Source organism: Beauveria bassiana, assembly GCF_000280675.1.
Source record: "Beauveria bassiana ARSEF 2860 unplaced genomic scaffold BBA_S00004, whole genome shotgun sequence".
Taxonomy (NCBI): domain Eukaryota; kingdom Fungi; phylum Ascomycota; class Sordariomycetes; order Hypocreales; family Cordycipitaceae; genus Beauveria; species Beauveria bassiana.
In genome coordinates this window covers 90405-112915 of record NW_007930839.1, presented here as the reverse complement: position 1 = coordinate 112915, position 22511 = coordinate 90405, and the positions used below count along the sequence as shown (strand labels likewise).

The 22511-nt window shown below is 51.0% G+C and overlaps 9 protein-coding genes across 9 annotated transcripts; 4 read left to right on the top strand and 5 right to left on the bottom strand.

Annotated features, from left to right (window-relative positions):
* Window positions 1-1739: 1739 nt before the first annotated feature.
* On the top strand, window positions 1740-2507 carry BBA_01820 (voltage-gated hydrogen channel 1; the record flags this gene model as incomplete). The annotated part of the gene is made up of 2 exons (XM_008596917.1): window positions 1740-2140; window positions 2213-2507. 2 exons carry the CDS (start codon window positions 1740-1742, stop codon window positions 2505-2507), a joined length of 696 nt encoding a protein of 231 aa, XP_008595139.1.
* Window positions 2508-3084: 577 nt separating this feature from the next.
* Window positions 3085-3819, bottom strand: BBA_01819 (uncharacterized protein; the record flags this gene model as incomplete). Its single annotated transcript, XM_008596916.1, has 1 exon — window positions 3085-3819. The coding sequence occupies one exon, from the start codon at window positions 3817-3819 to the stop codon at window positions 3085-3087; it is 735 nt and encodes a 244-aa protein (XP_008595138.1).
* A 1221-nt stretch (window positions 3820-5040) lies between these two features.
* BBA_01818 (SWI/SNF family of DNA-dependent ATPase) lies at window positions 5041-8630 on the top strand (the record flags this gene model as incomplete). The annotated part of the gene is made up of 5 exons (XM_008596915.1): window positions 5041-5124; window positions 5183-5350; window positions 5431-6111; window positions 6166-8433; window positions 8499-8630. The coding sequence occupies 5 exons, from the start codon at window positions 5041-5043 to the stop codon at window positions 8628-8630; spliced, it is 3333 nt and encodes a 1110-aa protein (XP_008595137.1).
* A 993-nt stretch (window positions 8631-9623) lies between these two features.
* Window positions 9624-10886, bottom strand: BBA_01817 (eukaryotic translation initiation factor 3 39 kDa subunit; the record flags this gene model as incomplete). Its single annotated transcript, XM_008596914.1, has 3 exons — window positions 9624-9989; window positions 10067-10664; window positions 10837-10886. The coding sequence occupies 3 exons, from the start codon at window positions 10884-10886 to the stop codon at window positions 9624-9626; spliced, it is 1014 nt and encodes a 337-aa protein (XP_008595136.1).
* Window positions 10887-12241: 1355 nt separating this feature from the next.
* BBA_01816 (Peptidase S33, tripeptidyl-peptidase) lies at window positions 12242-14248 on the bottom strand (the record flags this gene model as incomplete). Its single annotated transcript, XM_008596913.1, has 6 exons — window positions 12242-12469; window positions 12541-13225; window positions 13280-13394; window positions 13459-13718; window positions 13789-13830; window positions 13902-14248. The coding sequence occupies 6 exons, from the start codon at window positions 14246-14248 to the stop codon at window positions 12242-12244; spliced, it is 1677 nt and encodes a 558-aa protein (XP_008595135.1).
* Window positions 14249-15821: 1573 nt separating this feature from the next.
* Window positions 15822-16847, top strand: BBA_01815 (uncharacterized protein; the record flags this gene model as incomplete). Its single annotated transcript, XM_008596912.1, has 1 exon — window positions 15822-16847. The coding sequence occupies one exon, from the start codon at window positions 15822-15824 to the stop codon at window positions 16845-16847; it is 1026 nt and encodes a 341-aa protein (XP_008595134.1).
* A 101-nt stretch (window positions 16848-16948) lies between these two features.
* BBA_01814 (oxidoreductase, 2OG-Fe(II) oxygenase family) lies at window positions 16949-18068 on the bottom strand (the record flags this gene model as incomplete). The annotated part of the gene is made up of 3 exons (XM_008596911.1): window positions 16949-17590; window positions 17647-17713; window positions 17785-18068. The coding sequence occupies 3 exons, from the start codon at window positions 18066-18068 to the stop codon at window positions 16949-16951; spliced, it is 993 nt and encodes a 330-aa protein (XP_008595133.1).
* Window positions 18069-18743: 675 nt separating this feature from the next.
* On the top strand, window positions 18744-21219 carry BBA_01813 (NADP(+) coupled glycerol dehydrogenase; the record flags this gene model as incomplete). Its single annotated transcript, XM_008596910.1, has 6 exons — window positions 18744-19265; window positions 19316-20320; window positions 20404-20474; window positions 20567-20683; window positions 20837-20956; window positions 21006-21219. 6 exons carry the CDS (start codon window positions 18744-18746, stop codon window positions 21217-21219), a joined length of 2049 nt encoding a protein of 682 aa, XP_008595132.1.
* Window positions 21220-21596: 377 nt separating this feature from the next.
* Window positions 21597-22414, bottom strand: BBA_01812 (HD domain-containing protein; the record flags this gene model as incomplete). Its single annotated transcript, XM_008596909.1, has 3 exons — window positions 21597-21704; window positions 21762-22116; window positions 22179-22414. The coding sequence occupies 3 exons, from the start codon at window positions 22412-22414 to the stop codon at window positions 21597-21599; spliced, it is 699 nt and encodes a 232-aa protein (XP_008595131.1).
* Window positions 22415-22511: the final 97 nt, after the last annotated feature.

Genomic DNA, 22511 nt, shown 5'->3' with positions numbered 1-22511 from the left:
TAAGCATGTGTTTTAGAAAAGAGCTGCGCCGCCGATGATGTGCTGTCGTGAATGCGACGCGCGCCGCTGGGGTTGCGGGAGGGAGTAGTACGATGAACGGGTGGTGGCAAACAATGGTCCCGCGGGCCCAGAGGTGGCCGTGGAAACGAAATCAAAACAAGGTGATGAAATCTTACTGTGATCCTCTGCTCTCGGGCACAACGGCAGGCGCTCCCTTGCCGGTCCAACCTTGGAGGAAAAAGGTGATGATGGATGTAAATCTGATCCGGAAGCACTCTGCAGCATCGTGAACCAGAAGGTGTGGGGAGCCGAAGTTTGGCCGGGCAATGAAATGATGTTAGATGATGCCGGCTCGAAAATCTTGTTGGTGCCTCTGGCAAGTTGAGCATTTTGAGCAATATCGGTATGCCGCATTTTATAAAGAATTTTCGTTTGAGTAACACGACTTTTTCATGTTACGTCGCAGCAGCGTTGCGCAGTCGTCACGACCCGTGTTCGACACGGGAAGCCCACCAGCCCATCGTGCAACATACACTGCTTAGATTCGGATAACGAGCGGCGTATTCGCCCCGAAGGTATCAATGAATATTAACAATGATAGTAGTGAAAGAAAAAGCATGTACAAGAATGTCATGTGTAGTTTTGTCGACCGTGTAAATAGATGGTAGGCACGCTGTGGTGCAGCTTCTTCTGACTGAGCGGCGTTGACAAAGCCAAGTTTACAGGCAGGTCCCGGAGTGGTGGGTTCATGATCGAAAAGATGGCAAAAAAAAAGTCAAAGTACATTTGCGTATGGAATTCGTCACAAGATTCGTTATCATAGGCCCTTTGACGAAAACAATATTCCCACGAGTTTGCATATATTCGACCAGTAGCGTTGTCTCGACTGTGTAAACTCGCCAGACGCCTGACTGCACGTTTGTCGAAGCTCAGCACCGTGACTGGCCTCTTTTCGTTCTGTCGGCTACCGACTTGAACACTGTCCTTTTGGCTTATTTGCATACTTCGACTCTCGGACCCCGTCCCCACTGATTGGAAAGGAGGAGGAAGAGCAGGCAAAGAAGATCTCGGCAACCACCCAGCGAGAGCATTGAGCCCCTGATTATGTTAGAGCCCTACCCAATATTTTATAAGTTGTCTGCAGGCGTGCGGGCTGTCGGCTCCAAAGACTCGACTGGCCGGACATCTCCAACAGCGGAGGCTGTCACTCACAGCACCTCCAGGTACTTCTCAGCAACAATGTGTGGCAGTTTGGTAACGATCTGATCTGAGTCACTTTCGGCCCCTGTACATGTGCCTATGCACGAGGACGGATACTGTGATGTAATGACCATCCACCATGGACAACACTTTTAATGCATTCCACGTACGAGAGATAGTATTGTTGTGTAATACGCACGGTAATTACATTTATTGATTGTCAATTCAGTCCCCTCCGTCACGTGGAGGTGCCAGACGCCTTCTACGTAGGTCGGTAAAGAGAGGCGGGGGATCAGGGCGGCCGGTGTCATCGACAAACAGATGCCGAGCTCCGTCAATAGGTAGCCTTCAATTGAGCGTCTTTCACACATTACATATTAACTTGTTGCATCTTGTTATCCCTGAGATTTCTGACGTTCAACGAATCCTCGCCAAATTCTTTCCTTCATAAATCCAAAGCTCAACAGCTCTGCCACTTTGCACTTCTTCAAGCAAACAGCTCCAGCAAGCATCGTCAACACCCCGCCGCTGCACGCGCCATGGCCGACCATCAACCCGCCGCGGCCGTATCAGCGCCTCTGCTCGGCAGCGCGACGACGCATCACAATGACCACGACGGCCACAATGACCACAACGATCACGATTACTACGACAATCTCGACAACTACGACCCTGACGCCTCCGACTCCTCGTCGTGGCGTAGCACCTTGGCCCGCGCGCTGGCCTCGCGCCGCAAGCACTTTCTCGTCATGGGCGTCGTCGCCCTCGACGTCACCACACTGCTCGCCAACATTTTTCTCCAGCTCATTGCCTGCGAGACGCAGCAGGCCGACGAGCCCTGGGTTGGCACCGCGACGACACTGCTCGAGGTGGTTGGTCTCGTGTTCAGCACCGGGTTTATGCTCGAGCTGGCCGCCTGCCTCTACGCCTTTGGATGGGGGTAAATACCTTTCACCTTTACCAGAAGAATACCAATTGCACAGCCGCTGACTCGCATCTCTTCCCACCCCAGATATCTCTCAAACAAGTTTCACCTCTTCGACGCCGCCGTCATTGTCCTCAGCTTCCTCATCGACATTGGCCTGCGCGGCCCCGCAGAGTCCATTGGCTCGCTGCTCGTCGTGTTGCGTCTGTGGAGGCTAGCCAAAATTTCGGAAGAGGTCGTCCTTGGTGCCGCCGAGCGCATGGAGATGCTCGAGCATCACATTGACGACCTCGAGGCCGAGAACAAGCACCTCCGCGCCGTGGTGGCCAAATCGCAGGACCAAAGTCGCGACGCGAGGAATCGGCATTCCTCTTTGCACTGACCCTGTCAAGTCAGATGATAGGCAGGCTCTGCCAACCTACATAGCCATGACTCGACGAGAAAGAGGCCCTGGTGCCACGCATGATTTATGATTACGACGAGATTGTTTACAGGCACTTAGCTACTTACAATGTAGATCAAGGCACGCATTGATGCTACTGTGCAACACATTGAAAACTTCGTTCCTATTTGGTATATCATGCATGCCCATGCTCGTAGTGCGCCGTAGAATTCATCTTCATCGGTTCAACTTCCTCCATTTATATGTACTAAACACATCAAATGCCCGGTCTTGCAACGCGAAAATGCCAAACGCTTGGTGACCAGTGAAAATAAAACTCCCCATGTATGCCAGATGCTAGGTATATCCCCGTCCTGTGGACTCCATCCATGAGCCATTTGTAATCTAAAGAGGCGTTCGGAGCGAATGCATGCAGACCCCCCGCATATACAGATGACGCAGCTGTCATCCACTTCCGTCCTTTTGCAGACTATATGTTCGACAGATGCCTTTATATCAGACGTGTTCGGTGATCATGTTGTCGTTGCTATTGTCATATTCGTCGTCAAAAACTCTTTCAGGCGTGTCGGCCACGTTTGGCGCCGGGGTTCGTAGGATCCTTGCCGCCAAAGCACCCGCCGAAAAAGTCATCAAAGTTGATGCGGCGCTTTGAACCTGCCCCTCGCCCCAAATGTCCGGATGAGCGCAAAGACCGACCAGGCCCGGAGCCATTCAGTCGGGCTTTAGCGGCCGCTCGTGCCGGGAAAGCGGTTGCATCATGGGGTCGAGAGTCGGAGAGATCGAGTGTGGCGATGTTCGGATATGGATGTGAAGACTGAAAGGTAAAGTTATCCTGTGAAGGAACGACAAAGTGCGTAGGTTCGTCGGATCGTGGTTGGCTCGTCGGCGCCGGTGAATCGGCCTGGACCTGGATGGCCACCTGCTGCGGTTCAACGCTCGTTCGCGTCATCTCGGGTGATGCCGTTCGCTCCGCAGCCTTTTCCGTTTCATCTTCGCTCTCGGTGCTCTGGAGAGCGCTGTCGCGGCCTTCAAGTCGCTCGGTGGCCCATCGTCGTATCCCCCACCCCTCACCGTCACAAAGTCCCATATTTTCCTTGTCGAGAAAGCTCAATAGATCCTCGAGACAGTCTTGGTACCCATCTGTGCGCGCTCTGGACTCGGCCAACGCCGATGTCTTGTAAAGCTTGGTGACAGAGAGTGCGGCAGCCTTGAAAACATCGAGAAGCTGTTCGGGAGTATCGTTCGCCATGGTCTGCTTGCTGCTGCTAGCCGCCGTCCTAGAAGAATCCATGTTTGCGACCCTCGTTGACGTTTTGGTTGTCTTGCAGCGTGTCACAGCGTATGCTGCCTATACGTTGTTCCACGGTGGGTAGCACACGGGCCTGTGAAATGTTATTGTGGTGGTGAGAAAGATACACAGGATCCTTGTTCCCCGCCTGATAGTCGGTCGGTCCTTGATCCAATCCTAGCAAAGTATGGTGAGAATTTTGACAATGCAGAAGCGAAGTTGATAAGGGCTGCGTTGCGGCCCCTTGAACGAATGATGATCCTGTATGCGTCGATGTGTGTTGTGCCGCTGCGTGTTAGGCTATGTTGAGTACAAATTAATCAATCCGCAGAGGCTTCGCCACGGGTGGGTGGAGGCGCTTCTCGCTAGGTACGCTTTTACACGTGACGATATGAGTTGAGACGGACGCGGGGTTTACAAGGCGGCTCTCAACATAGGAAAACTTCAGGGCTTACAACGGCTGTGTTGGAGCCACTCTATCAATCCCGAGACGCGGAATTTGCCCGTTTGAATTTTTAATAGCTTGACATCCTTTTTGTGCTGGCTGGCTGACGAAGAAAAAAAGCCATTGTTGCGTGTAGGGTAATGTGCTAGTGGGGTATAACCGTATAGGTACCTGCGCCTGCGGGGCATGGAATTGGTACTGGCGTTTCGACAGAGGGAAGGCACGAGAGACAGAGTAGAGAGTCAAGGCAATATGCGGATACTTAATCCGTAGTGAGTCGGTATTGAAGTCCCGTACCGATGATGCCTCTTTTAAGACATTTGTTTCGTGCAAGCGCCATGTTCCAACGCCGGTCAGCCAGTGAATGCAGGGCTGGTATCGGACTTTCTATTATCCAGTGTGCCAGTCTTACCACGCGGCAATGGGAAGGGCAACGAAGGCGCCGACCCACATTATCGGTACGTACCTTTTGGTCGGCATGCATGTTGCCTCCCCACTCGCTGCCTTGCCCCAGCTCCGGCGCGCTAAACCAGACTGCGCCGGCTCTTTGGATGTGCAACTCAAGATTCCACTTAGACTCCTGGCAAAAATCACCTTTACCGCGTGAAACCATAGGATATCCTGCTTTCACACTACTACCCCTCGCGACGTCGCGTTTCCATCAACACTTACATTCATTCTGCTCCTGCTTTATCCATAGAGTTGGTCAGAGTGCCGTATTGGACGCGCCCGGGACGCACTGTCGCGTATAGAGGTCTGCTAGAAAATCGCTTGCTATCATGGCGCCCATGCTCCAATCTGACGCCGTCGACACCGACGCGTCGATGTCGGATGCGCCCCCTCATACCAATTCCGGGAGAATGGTTAGTTCCGTCTTTCACTCAAAATTCGAGTTTCGCCCGTCGCTGACATGTCCCCCAGGATGTCGATGAGACGCCCGACTACACTGACTCTGATACCAACCCCAACACCACAGCTAGCAGCGTTGCTGGTGAGCCCATCGGCGATGGTAGGAAGCGCAGATCAGAGGCCACGGCTCTGCGCCGCAGCATTTTCGGCAAAAAACACGATCGTTTGGGCGAATCAAAGGTAGGCAGCGACAGCGTTTGCGACCGGCCTCGCATTCTCCTTGCCGCAAAGCATGCCATTGATCCTGACTCTCAAAATAGGAAGACGACACGATCCGACGTTTCCGGTATCTTCTTGGCCTAACCGATCTCTTTCGCCACTTCATCGAGACGAACCCTAATCCCAAGATCCGCGAAATCATGGCCGAAATCGATCGACAGAACGAGGAAGCCACGCGTACAAAGAAGTCTGGCGCCAGACAAGGTGGCGCTACTAGCGAGAGACGACGTCGTACTGAAGCCGAAGAAGATGCTGAGCTTCTCAAAGACGAAAAGCACGGCGGTTCAGCCGAGACCGTCTTTCGGGATTCCCCTGGCTTCATTCAAGGTCAAATGCGCGACTATCAGGTTGCTGGCTTGAACTGGCTCATATCATTACATGAAAATGGTATTTCTGGGATCCTAGCCGATGAAATGGGTCTCGGCAAGACGCTGCAAACGATCTCTTTCCTCGGCTACCTTCGCCACATTGTCGACATCACAGGCCCTCATCTAGTCATTGTGCCCAAGTCCACCCTCGACAACTGGAAGCGAGAATTCACCAGGTGGACACCAGAAGTCAATGTCCTTGTTCTCCAAGGTGCCAAAGATGAGCGTCATGAGCTCATCAACAGTCGCCTGGTCGACGAAAAATTCGACGTCTGTATCACGAGTTATGAAATGGTGCTGCGCGAGAAGTCGCACCTTAAAAAGTTTGCTTGGGAGTACATTATCATCGATGAGGTGAGCGAAAAGTCGGACGCAAAAATCTGAACGCTGTGCTAATAGTTGCCACAGGCTCATCGTATCAAGAACGAAGAATCATCACTGTCCCAAGTTATTCGACTTTTTACATCGCGAAACCGCCTGCTGATTACTGGCACACCCCTACAGAACAACTTGCATGAGCTCTGGGCGCTCCTCAACTTCCTTCTGCCCGATGTGTTTGGTGATTCAGAAGCTTTTGATCAATGGTTCTCCGGTGAGGACCGTGATCAAGACACTGTCGTGCAGCAGCTGCACCGTGTTCTTCGACCTTTCTTACTGCGACGTGTCAAGAGTGATGTCGAGAAGAGTCTTCTGCCCAAGAAAGAGGTTAATCTCTATCTCGGCATGTCCGATATGCAGATCAAATGGTACCAAAAGATTCTCGAAAAGGATATTGACGCCGTCAATGGCGCCGGCGGCAAACGGGAATCCAAGACGAGGTTGCTTAACATCGTAATGCAGCTGCGAAAATGCTGCAACCACCCTTATCTCTTTGAGGGTGCCGAGCCCGGTCCTCCCTACACTACCGATGAACACTTGGTCTATAACGCCGGCAAGATGAAGGTCCTTGACAGGCTCTTGAAGCGTCTTCAGAGCCAGGGCAGCAGAGTTCTCATCTTCTCTCAAATGAGTAGATTACTGGATATTCTCGAGGATTACTGTGTATTCAGAGAATACAAGTACTGCCGTATCGATGGCAGCACGGCTCACGAGGACCGTATTGCTGCTATTGACGAGTACAACAAACCCGGTTCCGAGAAGTTCGTTTTCTTGCTCACAACCAGAGCCGGTGGCCTCGGAATCAATCTGACGACTGCCGATATTGTTATCCTATACGATAGTGATTGGAATCCACAAGCCGATCTGCAAGCGATGGATCGTGCACATCGTATTGGTCAGACAAAACAAGTGGTCGTCTATCGGTTTGTAACAGATAACGCCATTGAGGAAAAGGTTTTAGAGAGAGCGGCGCAGAAGCTCCGCCTCGATCAGCTTGTCATTCAGCAGGGCCGTGCCCAACAGGGTGCCAAGGCGGCAGCCAACAAGGATGAACTCTTGTCCATGATTCAACACGGTGCAGAGTCAGTCTTCCAAGCCAAGGGCTCAACTGGCGACACCGATGACCTTAACGAGGACGAGATCGATGCTATTCTCAACAAGGGTGAGTCTCGTACCAAAGAGCTCAATGCCAAGTACGAGAAGCTCGGTCTCGATGACCTGCAGAAGTTCTCTTCAGAGTCTGCCTATGAATGGAATGGTGAAAATTTTGCCAATACCAAGAAGGACATTGGCATGACCTGGATCAATCCCGCGAAGCGAGAGAGAAAGGAACAATCGTACTCGATGGACAAATACTTTCGACAGGCCATGTATCCCAACCCCAAGAATGACGGCAAACCCAAGGCGCCCAGAGCGCCCAAGCAGATCCCGGTTCATGACTACCAGTTCTACCCTCCCAGACTCCAAGAACTCCAAGAGCGCGAGACGGCCTATTATAGAAAAGAGATTGGCTACAAGGTCGTCCTGCCCGATGGCGAGGAAGAGACTCTTTCTGATCGTGAGGCTGAGCGGGCGTTAGATCAGCAAGAAATCGACAATGCCACGCCTTTGACCGAGGAAGAGCGCGAGGAGAAGGAAGAATTATCAACGCAAGGCTTTGGAAACTGGAGCAAGCGAGACTTTCAACAGTTCATCAACGGCTCCGGCAAGTTTGGTCGCAATGACTACAATGGAATCGCCACCGAAATCGGCAGCAAGACAGCCCCGGAAATCAAGGAATACGCCAAGGTGTTTTGGCAACGATACACGGAAATAGCCGACTACAGCAAGCACATCAAGGTCATTGAGGACGGTGAGGAGCGCACCCGCCGCATTGAGCAGCAACGCAAGCTCCTCCGGAAGAAGATGCAGCAGTACCGTGTACCGCTGCAGCAACTCAAGATCAATTACTCCGTGTCGACGACTAACAAGAAGGTGTACACTGAGGAAGAGGACCGCTTCCTGCTGGTGCTTCTGGACAAGTACGGCATTGACTCTGACGGCCTGTACGAGAAGATGCGCGACGACATTCGCGAGTCGCCCCTATTCCGCTTCGACTGGTTCTTCCTCAGCCGCACGCCCGTCGAGCTGTCACGTCGCTGCACGACCCTCATCACGACCATTGTCAAGGAGTTTGAAGACTCGGGGCGCGGTGCCAACGGTTCTGGCAGCAAGGCTAAGCGTGAGCCGGAAGACGAGAATGATGAGGATAGTATCCTAGGGATGCCGGCGAAGAAGAAGTCTAAGAATGGAGTCAAGGTATGTTTCTGTTGGCCAATGCAGAGCGGTGTTAAATGTTTGACAAATGCTAACCTCGAACGCAGAATAAGGCACTAGACAATGTCAAGTCCAAGTCTGGCAAGGGCAGCAAGGCCAGCTCTGCCGCGCCATCCCGTGCGTCTAGTGTTGCATCCAGCAATTCCAACGCTGGCAAGAAGAAGAAATCCAGGAAATAGAAACGGCACAGAAAAAGAAATGAGGGAAAATATTTTAATTGGTAGTTTTGTGTTTATCTCGGCAAAGGGGCTGGTATTAGAATTTGTTGTTTTGCACAAGTGTTTGTTTTACATCTATCTGTAGGTGGTCAATCCATGGCTTCCGACGAAAATGATGTGTATGATCGATTGTGTATCAGGATACGGACTTGTGGAATTGGAGCAGACCAAAAAAGAAAAAAGGGAACGCTTGTGTGTTACTCGGTAAAGTTATTACGGTTGGGATTATTTCTGTTTCGTGAGAAGGGCAAGGCGACAGACTGGCTTTGCTAGGCTTGACATATGTAATACAATGTGTTTGCACACTGACTCTCACATGGTTCGATTTGTGTTTAGCAAGTTCTCTCATTTCTTCATGTCATTGGATATACTGTATATCTAATATCCATGGCGGCGCGCCCGCCCGCCCGCTTTCGCCTCGCCATGGCGGCCGCTCTCCAACTCTTGCAGCTCACTGTGAAGAGCCAAAGATAATTGGCCAAACGCTACCTAGCCTTGTTTCTAGTCTTGTTTTTTTTTCCCTCTTCTTGACCATTGCATCCCCCAGACCTACCTCCCTGTGTTCCAAGGAAGTCAATAGCGATATAGGCAGTAGATAAGAATCTCGAGTATAAAATCACATTGCCCTTTGCCCAGTTTGCATTGTCGCCATATAAATACCAGAAAATCAAAATACACAAACGCCATGACGAAATGCAAGCCCGCAGAGGCTATTTAAAGCTCGTCGCGGGCTTTCATGTTGCGCTTTTTGTCGTCCATCTTTCGCTCTTTGCACCCTCGGGGTTTCCATCGATTTAACAATCAGGTGTTGTGGATGGTTCGCGAGTTCGTCCTCGAGAGCTTGTGGAATGCAAAGTTTGGCTCAAGTAGCCCGATACAAGAAGGGCTAATCGAAAACGGGAAGGGCTCCTCCGCCTCTGTTCGCCCTCAATAAACTACCTCCCTGTGTGTCGCTTACTGCATTCTGTTGGCGCGTTCTCTCTCGACCTCGTAAGAAAAGTCAAAGTAACCCTTGTCAAAGTGGTGGATGCGGACGTAGCCGTCCTCTCCGCCACTGGCGTAGCTCCTGCCGGTCGGGTCGGCAGCGACGGTGTTTAGGGGACCAAAGTGGCCGCGGACACGGCCGACCTCGTCCTCAAAGATCTTGTGATAGAAGCGCGCCTCAAACTTGCCCTGGCGGGCCGAGGTGGTGGTGACATCCATGGCGGCTTGACCACCGCCGAGGATGACAAAGTCCTTCTTGCGGGTGATGGTGGCGCTGTTGAGGGGTGTATCGGCGGGGTAGGTCTTGAGGACTTCGAGGTCGCGAGTCGAGATGAGCTACAGGTGGGATAGTTAGTCACGGTGTCGCATCGCTCGGATGGCACTAAGTTTTAGCAGTTGATCGCTGCACATACCTTGGCAGACTTGTCCTTGCTGGCGGTGATGAAATACGTGCGGTCGGCGGACCACTGCAAGTCGACAATGGGCTGATTGAGCTCGTGGATGGGGTAGTTGACGAGGAGGTCGCCCGACTTGGCGTCGAACTGGGAGACGCTGCCGTCCTCGTGGCCGGCAATGATGTACTTTGTGAGGGCGCTCCAGCCGGCAACGGTGGCCTTGCTCTCGTCGCAGACAATGGTAAGGGAGCGCTCGTCGGTCTGCTCAGCGTTGACGTCGGGGTTGATGTCAAAGGTGATGATGTTGGAGAGGTAGCCCATGCGCTTCTCAGTAACGCCAAGAAGCTTGGTGCCGTCCTCGTTGAACTCGACGCGCTTGACGGCCGTGGGGAACTCCCAGACCTTGAGGCAGCGGCCCGTCTTGACCTCCCACAGGCGGATCGTGTTGTCGGCGGAGCCCGAGGCGATCATGGTCGAGGTTGGGTCGACATCGACGGTCCAGATAGCGCCGACATGGCCTGTGTACGTGCCTAGGCGCTCGCCGTTGTGCGCGAACCACGCGCAAATGGCCTGGTCCTTGGAGACGGAGAAGAGGAGATCGCCATCGAGGTTATACCTAAGGGGATGGGTTAGTTAGCGCGTTCTGGGGGGTTCCGGTAGGCGGCGACGAGAAGAGCGGGATGATAATGACATGGCAGCAAAGGAGTGATTTGTAAATGATCAGTCTTGCGTCTCGCCATCACCAAAGGTGCTCGAATTCTCATCGCCCCTCACTTGGCGGGACCTACTTAATCTGGGTGAGGGCACGCTCGTGGCCGGAGAGGAGAATAGGTCTCATGATGTCGGGATGTCTTGGGTTACGCGAACAATGTTGATTCCCCTGTGATGTCGTCGAGAGTCTGGCTGGCGCGAGGTTTTTCGAGGAGGGGCCAGAGGAGGGGCGGGCGTGTTATATTCAAAAGTGCTGTACCACGCTCTCTCTAGGATTAGACTGGCGAGTTTGAAATTTTGGCGATTGTGCGTTTTGGTGGGGCCCGTTCTTGTGGCGGGGCTTTTTTTGGCGGGTGAGAATTGACACAGGGTTGACTTGCTGGATTGGGGTCATTTCAGCGTGCCTGACTCCGTGATTAAGTGCGTCACTTTGATGAGTCACTGATTTGTCCCGCGTAATTAAGGGCGTTTACTTGATAAAATCAGTTCCATATTTTACTTTAGTGATATTTACGATTTTAGAGGATTTTGGGAAGCATTACCCTCTAATCAGATGATGCAAGCGAGAGTGTCGCACTCGGTTCCCGTACTATTTACACGGGGCGGCTTCCTAATCGGGAAGACGAATGCAAGCTGTGCCAAACAACAGCATGATAACCTTTGGCGCTGGAATAAAATTAGTGGAAATAAAGATAACAAAACGTCTGATATAACAGTAGTTCACACTGGTGTAGAAGTAGTACGCCGACGAAGCTATGGCAGATCTCGTCAGGAGGCTTACTCTCGTGATTGGTCATTGAGTGCTCCAAGATGGGCTGCTGCAAACCAACTTACAATTATTGCGAGCCGTGCCACTTTTACTCCAATATAAAGGGGAGTTGACTTGAGTATAGCTGGAATTTTTTTCGTTGGCAACGAGTAGAGTGTCTTGCTGCAGTTTTCCTCGCGACATTGCGAGGCGCCCTCGCATCGAGTAGATTTCATTTGCGCATAAGCAGCCGCTTCCAGTGGAGCCGAGGTACGCATATTACAGCTATGCAGATGATGTTACTCGAAATGAGAGCCCCTTGTAGGCATTGATGGGCTCCCATCCTAATGCACGAACAGCGTGGATTTGATTTGATTTGATGTATCTTTAACGCCGTGACATCCCTAATAAGGGCAAAAGGCGCCTACCAGGGCAAAAGCCCGACGAAGTAGTAGAGCGGCTCCCAAGGAGGACGGACGAAAAGCGGGGATTGGTCAAGCACTCCTAGTTGAACAAAGGCGTTCATTATAGGGCCAGGAATTTGGGCATTCATGTGAGTTGTTGTAATTAGCTCGAATAGTTCTGATCCCTCTTTAACTAGCTTTATCCTATGCTAGCCTCATACTGCTAGGCTTGTACAAGTAGTAAAGCAGCCGTATTATGCTAGAATCGAGGTCCAATTGAATATAATACACACAAAAGACACAGACCAAACTCCGTGCTGGAGGCATTTTCTACCTGATCGGTCTGAACCTGAGCGGCACAATAGACCGGCGGCTCACATTGCTAGAGTTCGCAGGTAGTTGGTAGCCAATTTCCCTCATCACTGTTGGCCAAGTGACGTTACTCCAAGGCTGGTAATCAGCTTCGCAAACGGTTCCCGGCTTGGGCATGGTGCCGTTCAGCCAATAGTCCCTATATTTCTGCACAGTGCATTTGGAAGGGATATCAAGAGCGCAATGCTAAAGAAAAACGTGAGTTAGCAAACAAAGCGGAGAAGAAACCGGGGCCCGAAAAGATGTGCTTTACTTACACCGTAGGCATTCAATTCCAGCACGGTGCTGCCCGTGAAGCCAGAGCTGACGTTGCGAGCCGAGACGATTGGGGTGACGCCGTCGTACGTGTTGCCAACGACGAGAACGGGCTTTCGCGGAGCAACCTGGAAGTTGCCCTCGTAGCGTTCTTTGGGTTCAATCTTCCAGCGCGAGCAAGTCATGCCGATGGATGCCGAAATTGGACCGTTGATACGGCTGATGTTGTATAATCTCTCCTGAATGGGCATGTACTCCTCGAGCGACGAGAGACGCCCCTTGTAATCGGAACATCGGATGCCATGAGGAACTTGTCGGGCTTGTTGTTGGTCTGGTCTGTCTTCGTCCTCTCCAGATGAGCCCACCCATGCCTCGATAAACTCGTCGTCGTAGTCTTCCTCGGGTCCAAGTAGGATGTCAAGAGCCGTGGTAAACACGGGCCAATCCTTGGAGTCATACAAAGCCGAGCTTGTCAGGGTATTAAGCAGGTGATTGTTTAGGATGCCATTGTCACCGGGAAGGGGGATGGGGTTGTAGCGAAGTTTCTCGTAGAGGGACCAGTACAATTGCTCGAGCTCGGCGGCCGATTTGCCGCGACGCGATAGGGCGCAATTATCGGCATTCTTGACGCAGTGCTCAAAGATGGCGGCAAAAACTTGATCCGACTGAACCCATCCTTCATATTCGCTTGTCCAGTGTCAGCAGCATATACATGTTGAAGTTTTCAAGAGATTGGCTTACGCTTCGCCGTGCATGTATTCGTGGGGATTCTGGACGCCGTCGAGTATGGCGCCTTCAATCTTTTCCGGGAACATGGAGATGAGAGTGGCACCCAGTGTAGTACCATAGGATAATCCTGTAGGGAACAAAGTGTTAGTAACGGCAATCTGAAGATGAGATGAGAGAGGGGGCGAGCATACCCCAGTAGCGGATCTTGTTCTTTTCACCAAGTGCTGTGGCGACGGACACAACATCACGCGCGGCGAACGGTGTATTGATAAGAGCGCCAGTCTCGTTTTGTGTTTTGGCGCATGCCTGAGCTAAATTGTCGGCAGCAGCCCATAGGTAGCCCAAGTTTTCAAGATCCTCGGGCGGAGGGTTACTCTTGAGGTTATCCAGTGCCTGCTGCGCGTCAAAGTTGGAGGTGAAGCAATGAAAGGGGAGCGTGGTAGTAGTTCCACTATGCAACGTATTATTAGTGACGGAGAATTATTGGGCGCATTTATCCTATTGTCTCTAAGAAAACATACCGAGGATCAAAGCCGACAATGTCAAATCGCTCTCCAGACATCCTTTTCAAACCAAGTCAGCATTAAACACCACCATGTAAAGCCACAGGCAACCCGACACATTTAATTCTTACATATTTAGAACATCGCTGCGCGACGCCGTCATAGAAACTGCATCCGCACCAGGTCCGCCAAAGTTCATCAGGATGTTACCTAAAGATGGCTGCTTGGTGGCTGGGACGCGGATCAAGTTGAGCGCGACCGTCTTATTGCTCTTGTCGTCAGTGTAATCGAGGGGAACGTTGAGCTGCGCGCATTCTACTGGGAGAGCAGCGTTCTCATTCACTTCGGAACTGCATTCTGTCCATTTGATGGAGGATTCAGTAGAGCTGAGGCTGCAATCGGGGGCAGAGATGGCGGGTGTGGCCTGGGCATATGTAGCAAGCCCGAGTATAGGCAGAGATGCTTTGAGTAGCACCATTGTTGTAATGTCCAAGAGAAGAATTGGCAAGTCAAGAGCAGAGTATTGAAGGCGTAGATGCTGGTGATGCCGAAAAGTTTGACCAAGACAACCTGGGTTTTTGTGAGCTTATATAGAGTTCCATGTAGATTCACTTACACAGAGTGAATTAGGCACAAAGACATGCGATGAAGAGCTAGGCTGAAAAAGATACATCAGCATAGCAGGGCGAGACTGACGTGGGTCGTGCTGCGCCATTGAGGGCAGCGTAGTCTTGATCGTCGCACTTGAGATGATCATCGTCGTGGGCTCATTAAACCGGGATGCTTTAGCTGTGGACTTGGCTGCTGCGCCTGGTCACTCCATGCGTTTAAACTGCCGAGGAGGAGCAAGCGATCGACGTCTTTGGTTCCGTAACTAGCAGGAACGACCAAGTCCTTTATCGTGGTCATCTACGTTGAAACGAAACAAGACGATGTTCAGATACAAAAATTGTCATTGGCTCGTATATACCCCATTCTATCCGTATTGTAAAGTTATTGTGAGGCTTTCCAAGGCCTCTCCTCCGTGGGTGACAGGTGACAAAACTTGTTGGCCGCTTTTCACCGGCTCACCACGGAGAATTCGGCAAACAGGGTAATCATACACGGGGGTGGGTGATAAGGCCCTACGGTAGGGCCAATGGATTTACACATGTTCAGTAACCCATACTCTCAACGTCCGGCGGCCTCGGAGAATTTAAGTCATGTCTAGCGAGGCGCAGCGAAAGATCCAGGAGGGTCCAGCTGGAGGAGGTGGATAGGTAGGCGACGGCTGGCTGTGAACGTATACTTACTTATGCTTATAGGGATTAGGGCCCAATTAGTCAATTCACATCAATGAAGATGTGGATCGGCATTTTTCCTAATCCGTACGACACTGGCAGTGCTAATTTTTAGACTCAAAAGTTCATCATACGTTCTAGTATCCGCTTAGTGGGTATTATACTCTTATTCTTTTCACGGCAAATGAACAAATCACAAGTTCGGAATTTTCTTTATGTAAAGTATAGAACAAGTGACAGGTATAGCTCTTTAGTCGAGGGGCTGAGCTTTGCCCGAGAAGACATGTTGCTCGAAATCGTTTTCGATCGACCAAGTACCATTCTTGAGTGAGTCCAAAGATGACTGGCAGCTTTACTATAATTGAAAGCCTTTAGCCTGGAGACTCGTGTGCAACCCAAAATTATTACGTAGTTGTCTACACTCACGTAGGCTTCTCAGGCGCGTTGCTTGTTATAAACATTGTGAAAGCAGGCTCAAAGTCTACTGTCTGGGACCGCGACGCCGACTTAGCTTCTTCACAGCAAAAATGCATAGATGGGGTTCATTGCCGTGCATGTAGATTTATCTAGACAAAAAGTTACATGGAGAGCCCTGGCGCAGCAATATGCCATCTTGTGCTTTCTTAGTCCGTAACTACTACATACTGCGTACTACATACTGCATACTGCATATGCACCTACCCCTCCCTCCTCTCCCACGCGAACTTCAGTCTTCACATCTCGCCCAGGTAAACAAATTCACCTTGTAATAAAAATCAGTTTTACGAAATCATGACGACAAATCAGTGCAAAAAGCAACCATTGCTTCTCATCACCTATCCACGCTCGGCCTCGAATCTCTTGATGAGGATCCTCAGCTTGCCCGACCAGCAAGAGGCCGTCTCTAGAGAGAGCGGAGGCTACTTTTTCTTTCCAGCGGCGGTCAGGATGAACGATGCTGGGCTGCTGCGTCGACCACGCACGGAGTGGAGCGAGAGTGAGAATGAGGAGCTGCGTCAAAAGTACCAGTCCTGTTATGACAAGCTCCAGCAACTGCTCGACGAGGCTGACCAGCAAGGCAAGATGGCTGTGACAAAGGAACATGCGCCCTTCATCATGTCGCCTGAAGCCGTGTCTGGCTTTCTTTATGGAATTCAGGACGATGTTGTGCCTTGGAAAGTTAAAGTGCTGGAGCGATACCGCGTCGCCAGCCGTCCACCTGGCCTGCAGCCCAATCCCTCTGCGCTGCCAGATGAGTTTTTGCTACAGTGCACCCCTGCGTTTCTTATTCGACATCCTGCTTTGGCATTTCCTTCGTATTATCGAGTCAATCTGTCATTCTGTGGCGGCGACATGGCCAAGTTGGAGAAGGAAAGGGTGCCCTACGTTGCCATGGCCTGCACCCTTCGCTGGACGCGGCAGCTCTACGACTGGTACGCAGAGGCATGGACAGCGCAGGGGCGTCAAGCCAAGAAACCTATTGTTCTGGACGCCGACGACATGCTTCAAAGCTCTTTGGTCATTCTGCGCTTTTGCGATCTGGTTGGCCTAGATCGGGACAAGGTCAAGTTTCACTGGGATCCTGTGAGCAAGGAAGAGCGAGGCGGAGTGAGCGCCGTGACGCGCCAGACACTACACTCGTCATCGGGCATCACAAAGGGAAAATCGTTTCAAGGCCTGACAATCGAAGGCGAGGCGGAGAAGTGGAAGGCAGAGTTTGGCGAGCTTGTCGGGAACAGAATTGAAGGCTGGGTCCGGGCGGCCATGCCTGATTATACCTATCTTGTCGGGAAGAAACTACACGCCAGCTCTGAATAGATGGTACGGCTATTGTAATGAATGTATCTTTGAGCACAAGTAAATATACTAGCTATACCCGCTGAACGACTCATTGTAGACAAGGAAACATGAAAAAAAAACTACTTTGCTCGCAGCTGACTGAATCTCATCGAGACCCATTCCTCGCAGGTCATGGGCGACGCCATGCCATTTTCGCTCTCTTGACCGGCAACAGACGCCAGAGTCGAAATTTGCGCAGACACCCCAGGCCGCACCAGAAAAGCAAAGCTGTACCTATCCCGAACTTGCTTTCCCGGCATAGTGACAACCCGGTGTACGACGCTCTCAATCTTGCCGCCGCTGAGGATTTTGATGGCGTCGCCAAAGTTTACAATGGCGTGGCCGGGCATGGGCAGCACGTTGCGCCACGACTCGGTGCCTGGTGGCAGGATCTGCAGCCCCGGCGACGATGTGAAGAGAAATGTGAGAGAGCCCATGTCGGCGTGAGCCAGCTGTGGAATGCTAAACTCGCCGTCTCCCATCGCATTGGGATACTTGAGCAGGCGGAGGAGATCAAGGGATGATGTCGCAGACTCGTGGTGGCGAGACTCGAACGAGTCGTCGGCCGGGAGCCCAAATGCCCTGGACAGCGCCTTGAATACAAGCTGCGTCATGTCCAGGCAGTTGGAGGTCAGTTGCGTCAACGCTTCTTGGTGCTTATACACTACACCAGGATGGCGAACTGCCAGTCCTGGCATCATGTTTATGGTATTCTGAGATATCTGCTGGGGTGAGTATATGGCATGACTGTCAAGTGACAAGGCGAGAAGGCACATACAGCGTAGCTTTCGAAGCCATCTCGATGGCCATCTATGCCGCCCTTGTTTCTGCCAATTGGCTTATATCTATTCTAGTCAGTGTGTATTTTTTTTTTTTTCAAAAAGTAGCTCATGAATCAAAGATGTAGAGCACGAACCCATTGAGCTTGAGCTTTCCCATCGAGTCAATGTCAAAGAGCAGCTTCTCTTCAGTAGACAAGTCAAAGATGTCGCGACTCAGACGGTCCACACCCTCGATGCTTCGACTCCAGTTTCTCTTGTCACCGTCGTCAAACTTCAAATAAAAAATACCATCTTCTGTTGCAGCGTGGAGAAGCTCGCCAAGTGCTCGCGGGACCTCATTCTGTAGCTCGGAGCAAGTGATGGTGCGTAGCAGTGCCCTGCTGGGCGAGTCGATGCTGTTTTCTTGTGTAAATGTCATTGTCCCCCCGAAACTTGTTGTTGGAAGCCTAGCAATGTTGGGGTCGACGCATTGGCGTTAATTACCCATCATATATGTCACCGCGTAGGCTCTCCTCAACAAAAGCTTACCTGAAGGAACAAGTAGGACCACATATCACTACAAGTCTACTCCCTACCACGACACAGAATGGCAGTATGTGAGTACGTACAAAGCAATACGGCTATTGTGGCTTGAGACATTTAATATTGGGATATCGGTGAGAACAGAACATTGACGCCACTGACTAGCATCACGGGTAATCGGCCAAACATGTCATGGTTCCACGCGAAATGTGCGGTTACGTTCCCAGCTGAACGGTCAGAAAGTCTCAGATATGTCTACACTACTATAATATGCGGGACTTTCTGTATGAGAAAAAACTTTCTACTTCGCCGCCTTACGAATGCAGGGAATTGCATTGCAGTTGGAATACCTTGCAGGGCTTTGCCTACGTTTTCTCATTAACACCCAATCCGCGCAACCACGCAGGCCGTGTACATAGTTTGACCAGCCAGCCACTCAAAAATCTCTGGAGCTTTACAGATTTGTTTTTATTTTTTATTTTCTATTTTTTTTTGTACATGATTCAATCTTTATACGTGCTGATAACAGAGCATTCAAGATATACACTTTTGCCATCAAACAAAAAAAAAAATGGTCGCACTGGTCGCGCAAGACTGCTACGAGGCCGTCATCATCGGCCTTGGCTCGCGAGGCCAGAAAACCTGGTTCGAAAGCCTCCGGACCTCGTCCAAGATTTCGGTCAGTGCTGTATGCGATAGCAACGCAGCTGTTCTGGACGGCTTTGCCTCGCGATACCCGGAAACCCCGGCCTACTCGAGTCTCGAGCGCTTGCTGGAGCAGCACCGCCCAGATTTTGCCATTGTCTGCGTGCCCAACAAGTACCATGTCCCCGTCATCAAGCATTTGGAAGCAGCCAGGGTGCCGTGCTTGAAGGAGAAGCCCATTGCTGGCACCGTTGAGGAGTTTCTCCATCTATGCTCTCTAAAGACCAAGATTGGCGTGACTTTTCAGAGGAGATGGCAGCCCAGATACAAGCACTTTAGCCAGCTGCTCGCTGAAATCGGGAGACCGCTGTCGGTGCGAGCGACAATAGTCGGCCACTACGATCCGCCAAAGGATGGCTGGCGGGTTCGGCACAATGTTGGCACCTTTGTAAGACATGCCTTGCAGTCAAACTATCATTGAACAGTTTACTTATTCAGATCCTTATGAGTCCCCAGGATGACCTCGGAGTACATATGCTAGATGTACTTGTTTGGCTGTTTGGACGTCCTTCAAGCGTCTTTGCACATTGCTTGGGTGATGGCCAGCCGTCTGGGCGAGACCGCGAGTCTCATATCCTGATGACTTGGGAAAAGTCTGGGCTCATCGGCCACTTGTACGTGTCCGAGGTTGCCATCGAAAAAGACGAGGGTTTGATTGTGCGCGGAGCTCTGGGGTCTCTTCATCTCAAAGGCGAGGAGATTATCCTCTACGACCTCGGTGGTCGCCAGACCCTGCAAATGAGCTTCCAGTCTAGCAAGCAGGACGTCATTGTGAGCATGTGTCAAGAGTTTGGCGACTACATCTCGGGCAAGGAACATACATATTCGACGTCTATTTCACAGGTTGAGAGTACTTTTTTTACGACTGAAGCAATCAATTCGTCATTTGCTTCACATGCTGCAGAAAAAGTAGCGCAGATTCTCCGAAATGGCCATCAGAATGGCCACAAAAACGGTAGTGAGAATGGTATTCAGACTAGTCACCGCAACGGCTACCCAAACAGTGCCTCTGATACCTTGGACAAGGAAAGGAATCGCTCCAACACGACCAAAAGCAACAGTCACTCCTCCGAGCCTCATGCCATCATCAATGGAGTCTCTGCAAAGTTGAGCCCTCAAGTCAACACGGCGCCAACAGTCTTTCAGCTCAACAATGGGTGTGAGATGCCAGGCCTCGGGCTTGGGACGCGCAAGCCCAAAAGGCCCAACGAAACGTACGAGGCTGTAAAGAAAGCGCTCGAGGTAGGCTACCGGCACATTGACACGGCCTTTAGGTACAACAATGAGGACCAGGTAGGCAAGGCTGTTCGGGACTCTGGTCTTTTGCGCCAGGCGGTCTGGGTCACAACAAAGGTCGACAACTCTTGGCATCACCGAGTGGCCGAGTCTGTGCAGATTTCCCTGGCTAGGATGGGTCTGAAATACATTGACCTACTTCTCATGGTAAGTAAGGGCTGATCCTATTTATGATGTTGCCGGTCGGTAAAATTGTTGCATTGTGGGAAACTAATTAACACACGGGGCAGCATTGGCCATCTCCGGTTGATCCTGACGACACGAAAAAAGCTCTCCCAAACTGGGACTTTACCATGACATGGTACGCCAACGGTATTCCTTGTTGTTGTTGTTGTTGTTGTTGTTGTTGTTGTTGTTGTTGTTTCAGGCAGTTGCTTGACTGATACTGTGTAGGCAAGACATGCAAAACGAGGTTCAAGCGGGCCGCGTGCGAGCAATTGGCGTATCAAACTTTGGAATACGCAACCTGAGAAAGCTCATGTCTCACCCACTGTGCACCACTATACCAAGGTACGTTGAAGCAAAGCCCAACTGCGTCTATTGGCCAAGCCAAATTGGGATCCCAAACTATCATCGGTGCCCTGAGCTGAACGTGCGCCCAAAAACACCAAAAAAATAGCTTCATCCATACTGCCCGTCGACGAGGCTCGTCACCTTTTGCAGAGAATATGGCATCCACTGCATAGCATACTCGCCGCTTGCATTTGGGCTGCCAAAACTCCATGACCATTCCGTCTTGGCCGACATTTGCACGCGGACGGGCAAGACAGTCCAGCAAGTCCTGTAAGTTGAAACAAGACCATTTGTTTCCCACGCAAACCTTGGCCGACAGTAATTTTTTCCAAAGGATTCGATGGGGCTTGCAGAGGGGTACTAGCGTGATTCCAAAGAGCGTGAGCCCGGAGAGGATCACGGCCAATTTTGAATCGTCGGCCTGGGAACTGACGCCCGAAGACCATGCGAGACTTTGCGCGATTCAAGGTCGATGCCGAGTGTATCCAGACGATTGGCTCCCAGCTCGGGTATTCTGGGAAGAAGATGACTAAATCAATGGACGCAAGATGAAAGCTAGATTTTTACTTTACTTGTTCTTTGGTCGGCTTGTAGTCTTGTCGCAGACCCTCCCTCTCATGTATATCTCAACTTTGATTGTATGTATTACCGATTGCTGCTGCTCTTTTCATTTCTCATTTTAGTTTTCTTTTCCTTTTTTTTTTTTATCACAATCAACATTCACTCAATATATTCTTCTCCAAACCTTTCTTCTTTACATTAACTACTTATTGTCCTTGGCAAAGTGACATCAGTACTGTAGTAGATCAGGTGGCCAAGCGCTCATTCGCTGCAGTTTTTCCAAAGTTCCAAAGTTTTGCTTTGCTCAAGGTATATCCTACCGAGTATACTTAGAATAGCAGAAGCTCCGTCAATCAGTCGCATCTCCATACAAAATTCTAGATTCATCATCCCACCATTCCGTAAACATGTGAATCCTCTGCATTCGCTGCCCCGCCAGATTCCTTCCAGTCCCCGTCTGCAAGGTACAATCAGCAAATGATTTTCGCCTTTTTCAATCCCCTAGTAATGTTACCTTCATCATGGACTCTAGCTTTTCCAGCTTTTCCGTCATGTGGTTTCTCGAAAGCTGCATGTCGGACAATGGCATCTGTGCACCACCATACGTGAATGCGCGGCCGATGCCAATCGCCCCAATGGCGTCCAGTCTGTCCGCATCTTGTACAATGCCCAGCTCAGGATGCATCGACAAGACGGACGAGATGCGGTTCGGATGGCGCATCTCTGTCGAGTACGAGACGTTGTTGACAACAGTCACAATCGCAGTCGCAATAGGCCCATGGACTCCAGCCTTTTCCAGAATCTGTGTCAGCTTGGAATCTCCGTCCGCATCTTGTGTATACTTCTTGTCCGTGACATCGTGAAGGAGCCTAGATTTCTGGGTTAAGCAAGAATTTATAACAAAGGCGGAAGAGGTGTGGGCGGGCCTCACGCAGCTAGAAGAACAACGGCTGGGTCGATAGTAGGCTCGCTGTTGCGCTCGGCAACCATGATGGAGTTTGCCAGAGCTACAACGCGAATGACATGATGAAAATTGTGAGATGCGTCGAAACTAGCCATGTGGTTCTGGACGGAGATTGCAACAGACTCCAACACCTTGTCTGTTGGGACTTGTTCGACTCCGCATGCGGCGCGGGCAGCCAGTATAATCTTGGCAAGCGCCTCCATCGTGTAGCAATGTAGTTACTCGCAAGAGGTAAATTTATGTATCTTGTCAAGAGGTAGGCAAGAGCAAAAACAAGAAAAGGATAATCGGGTGGACAGC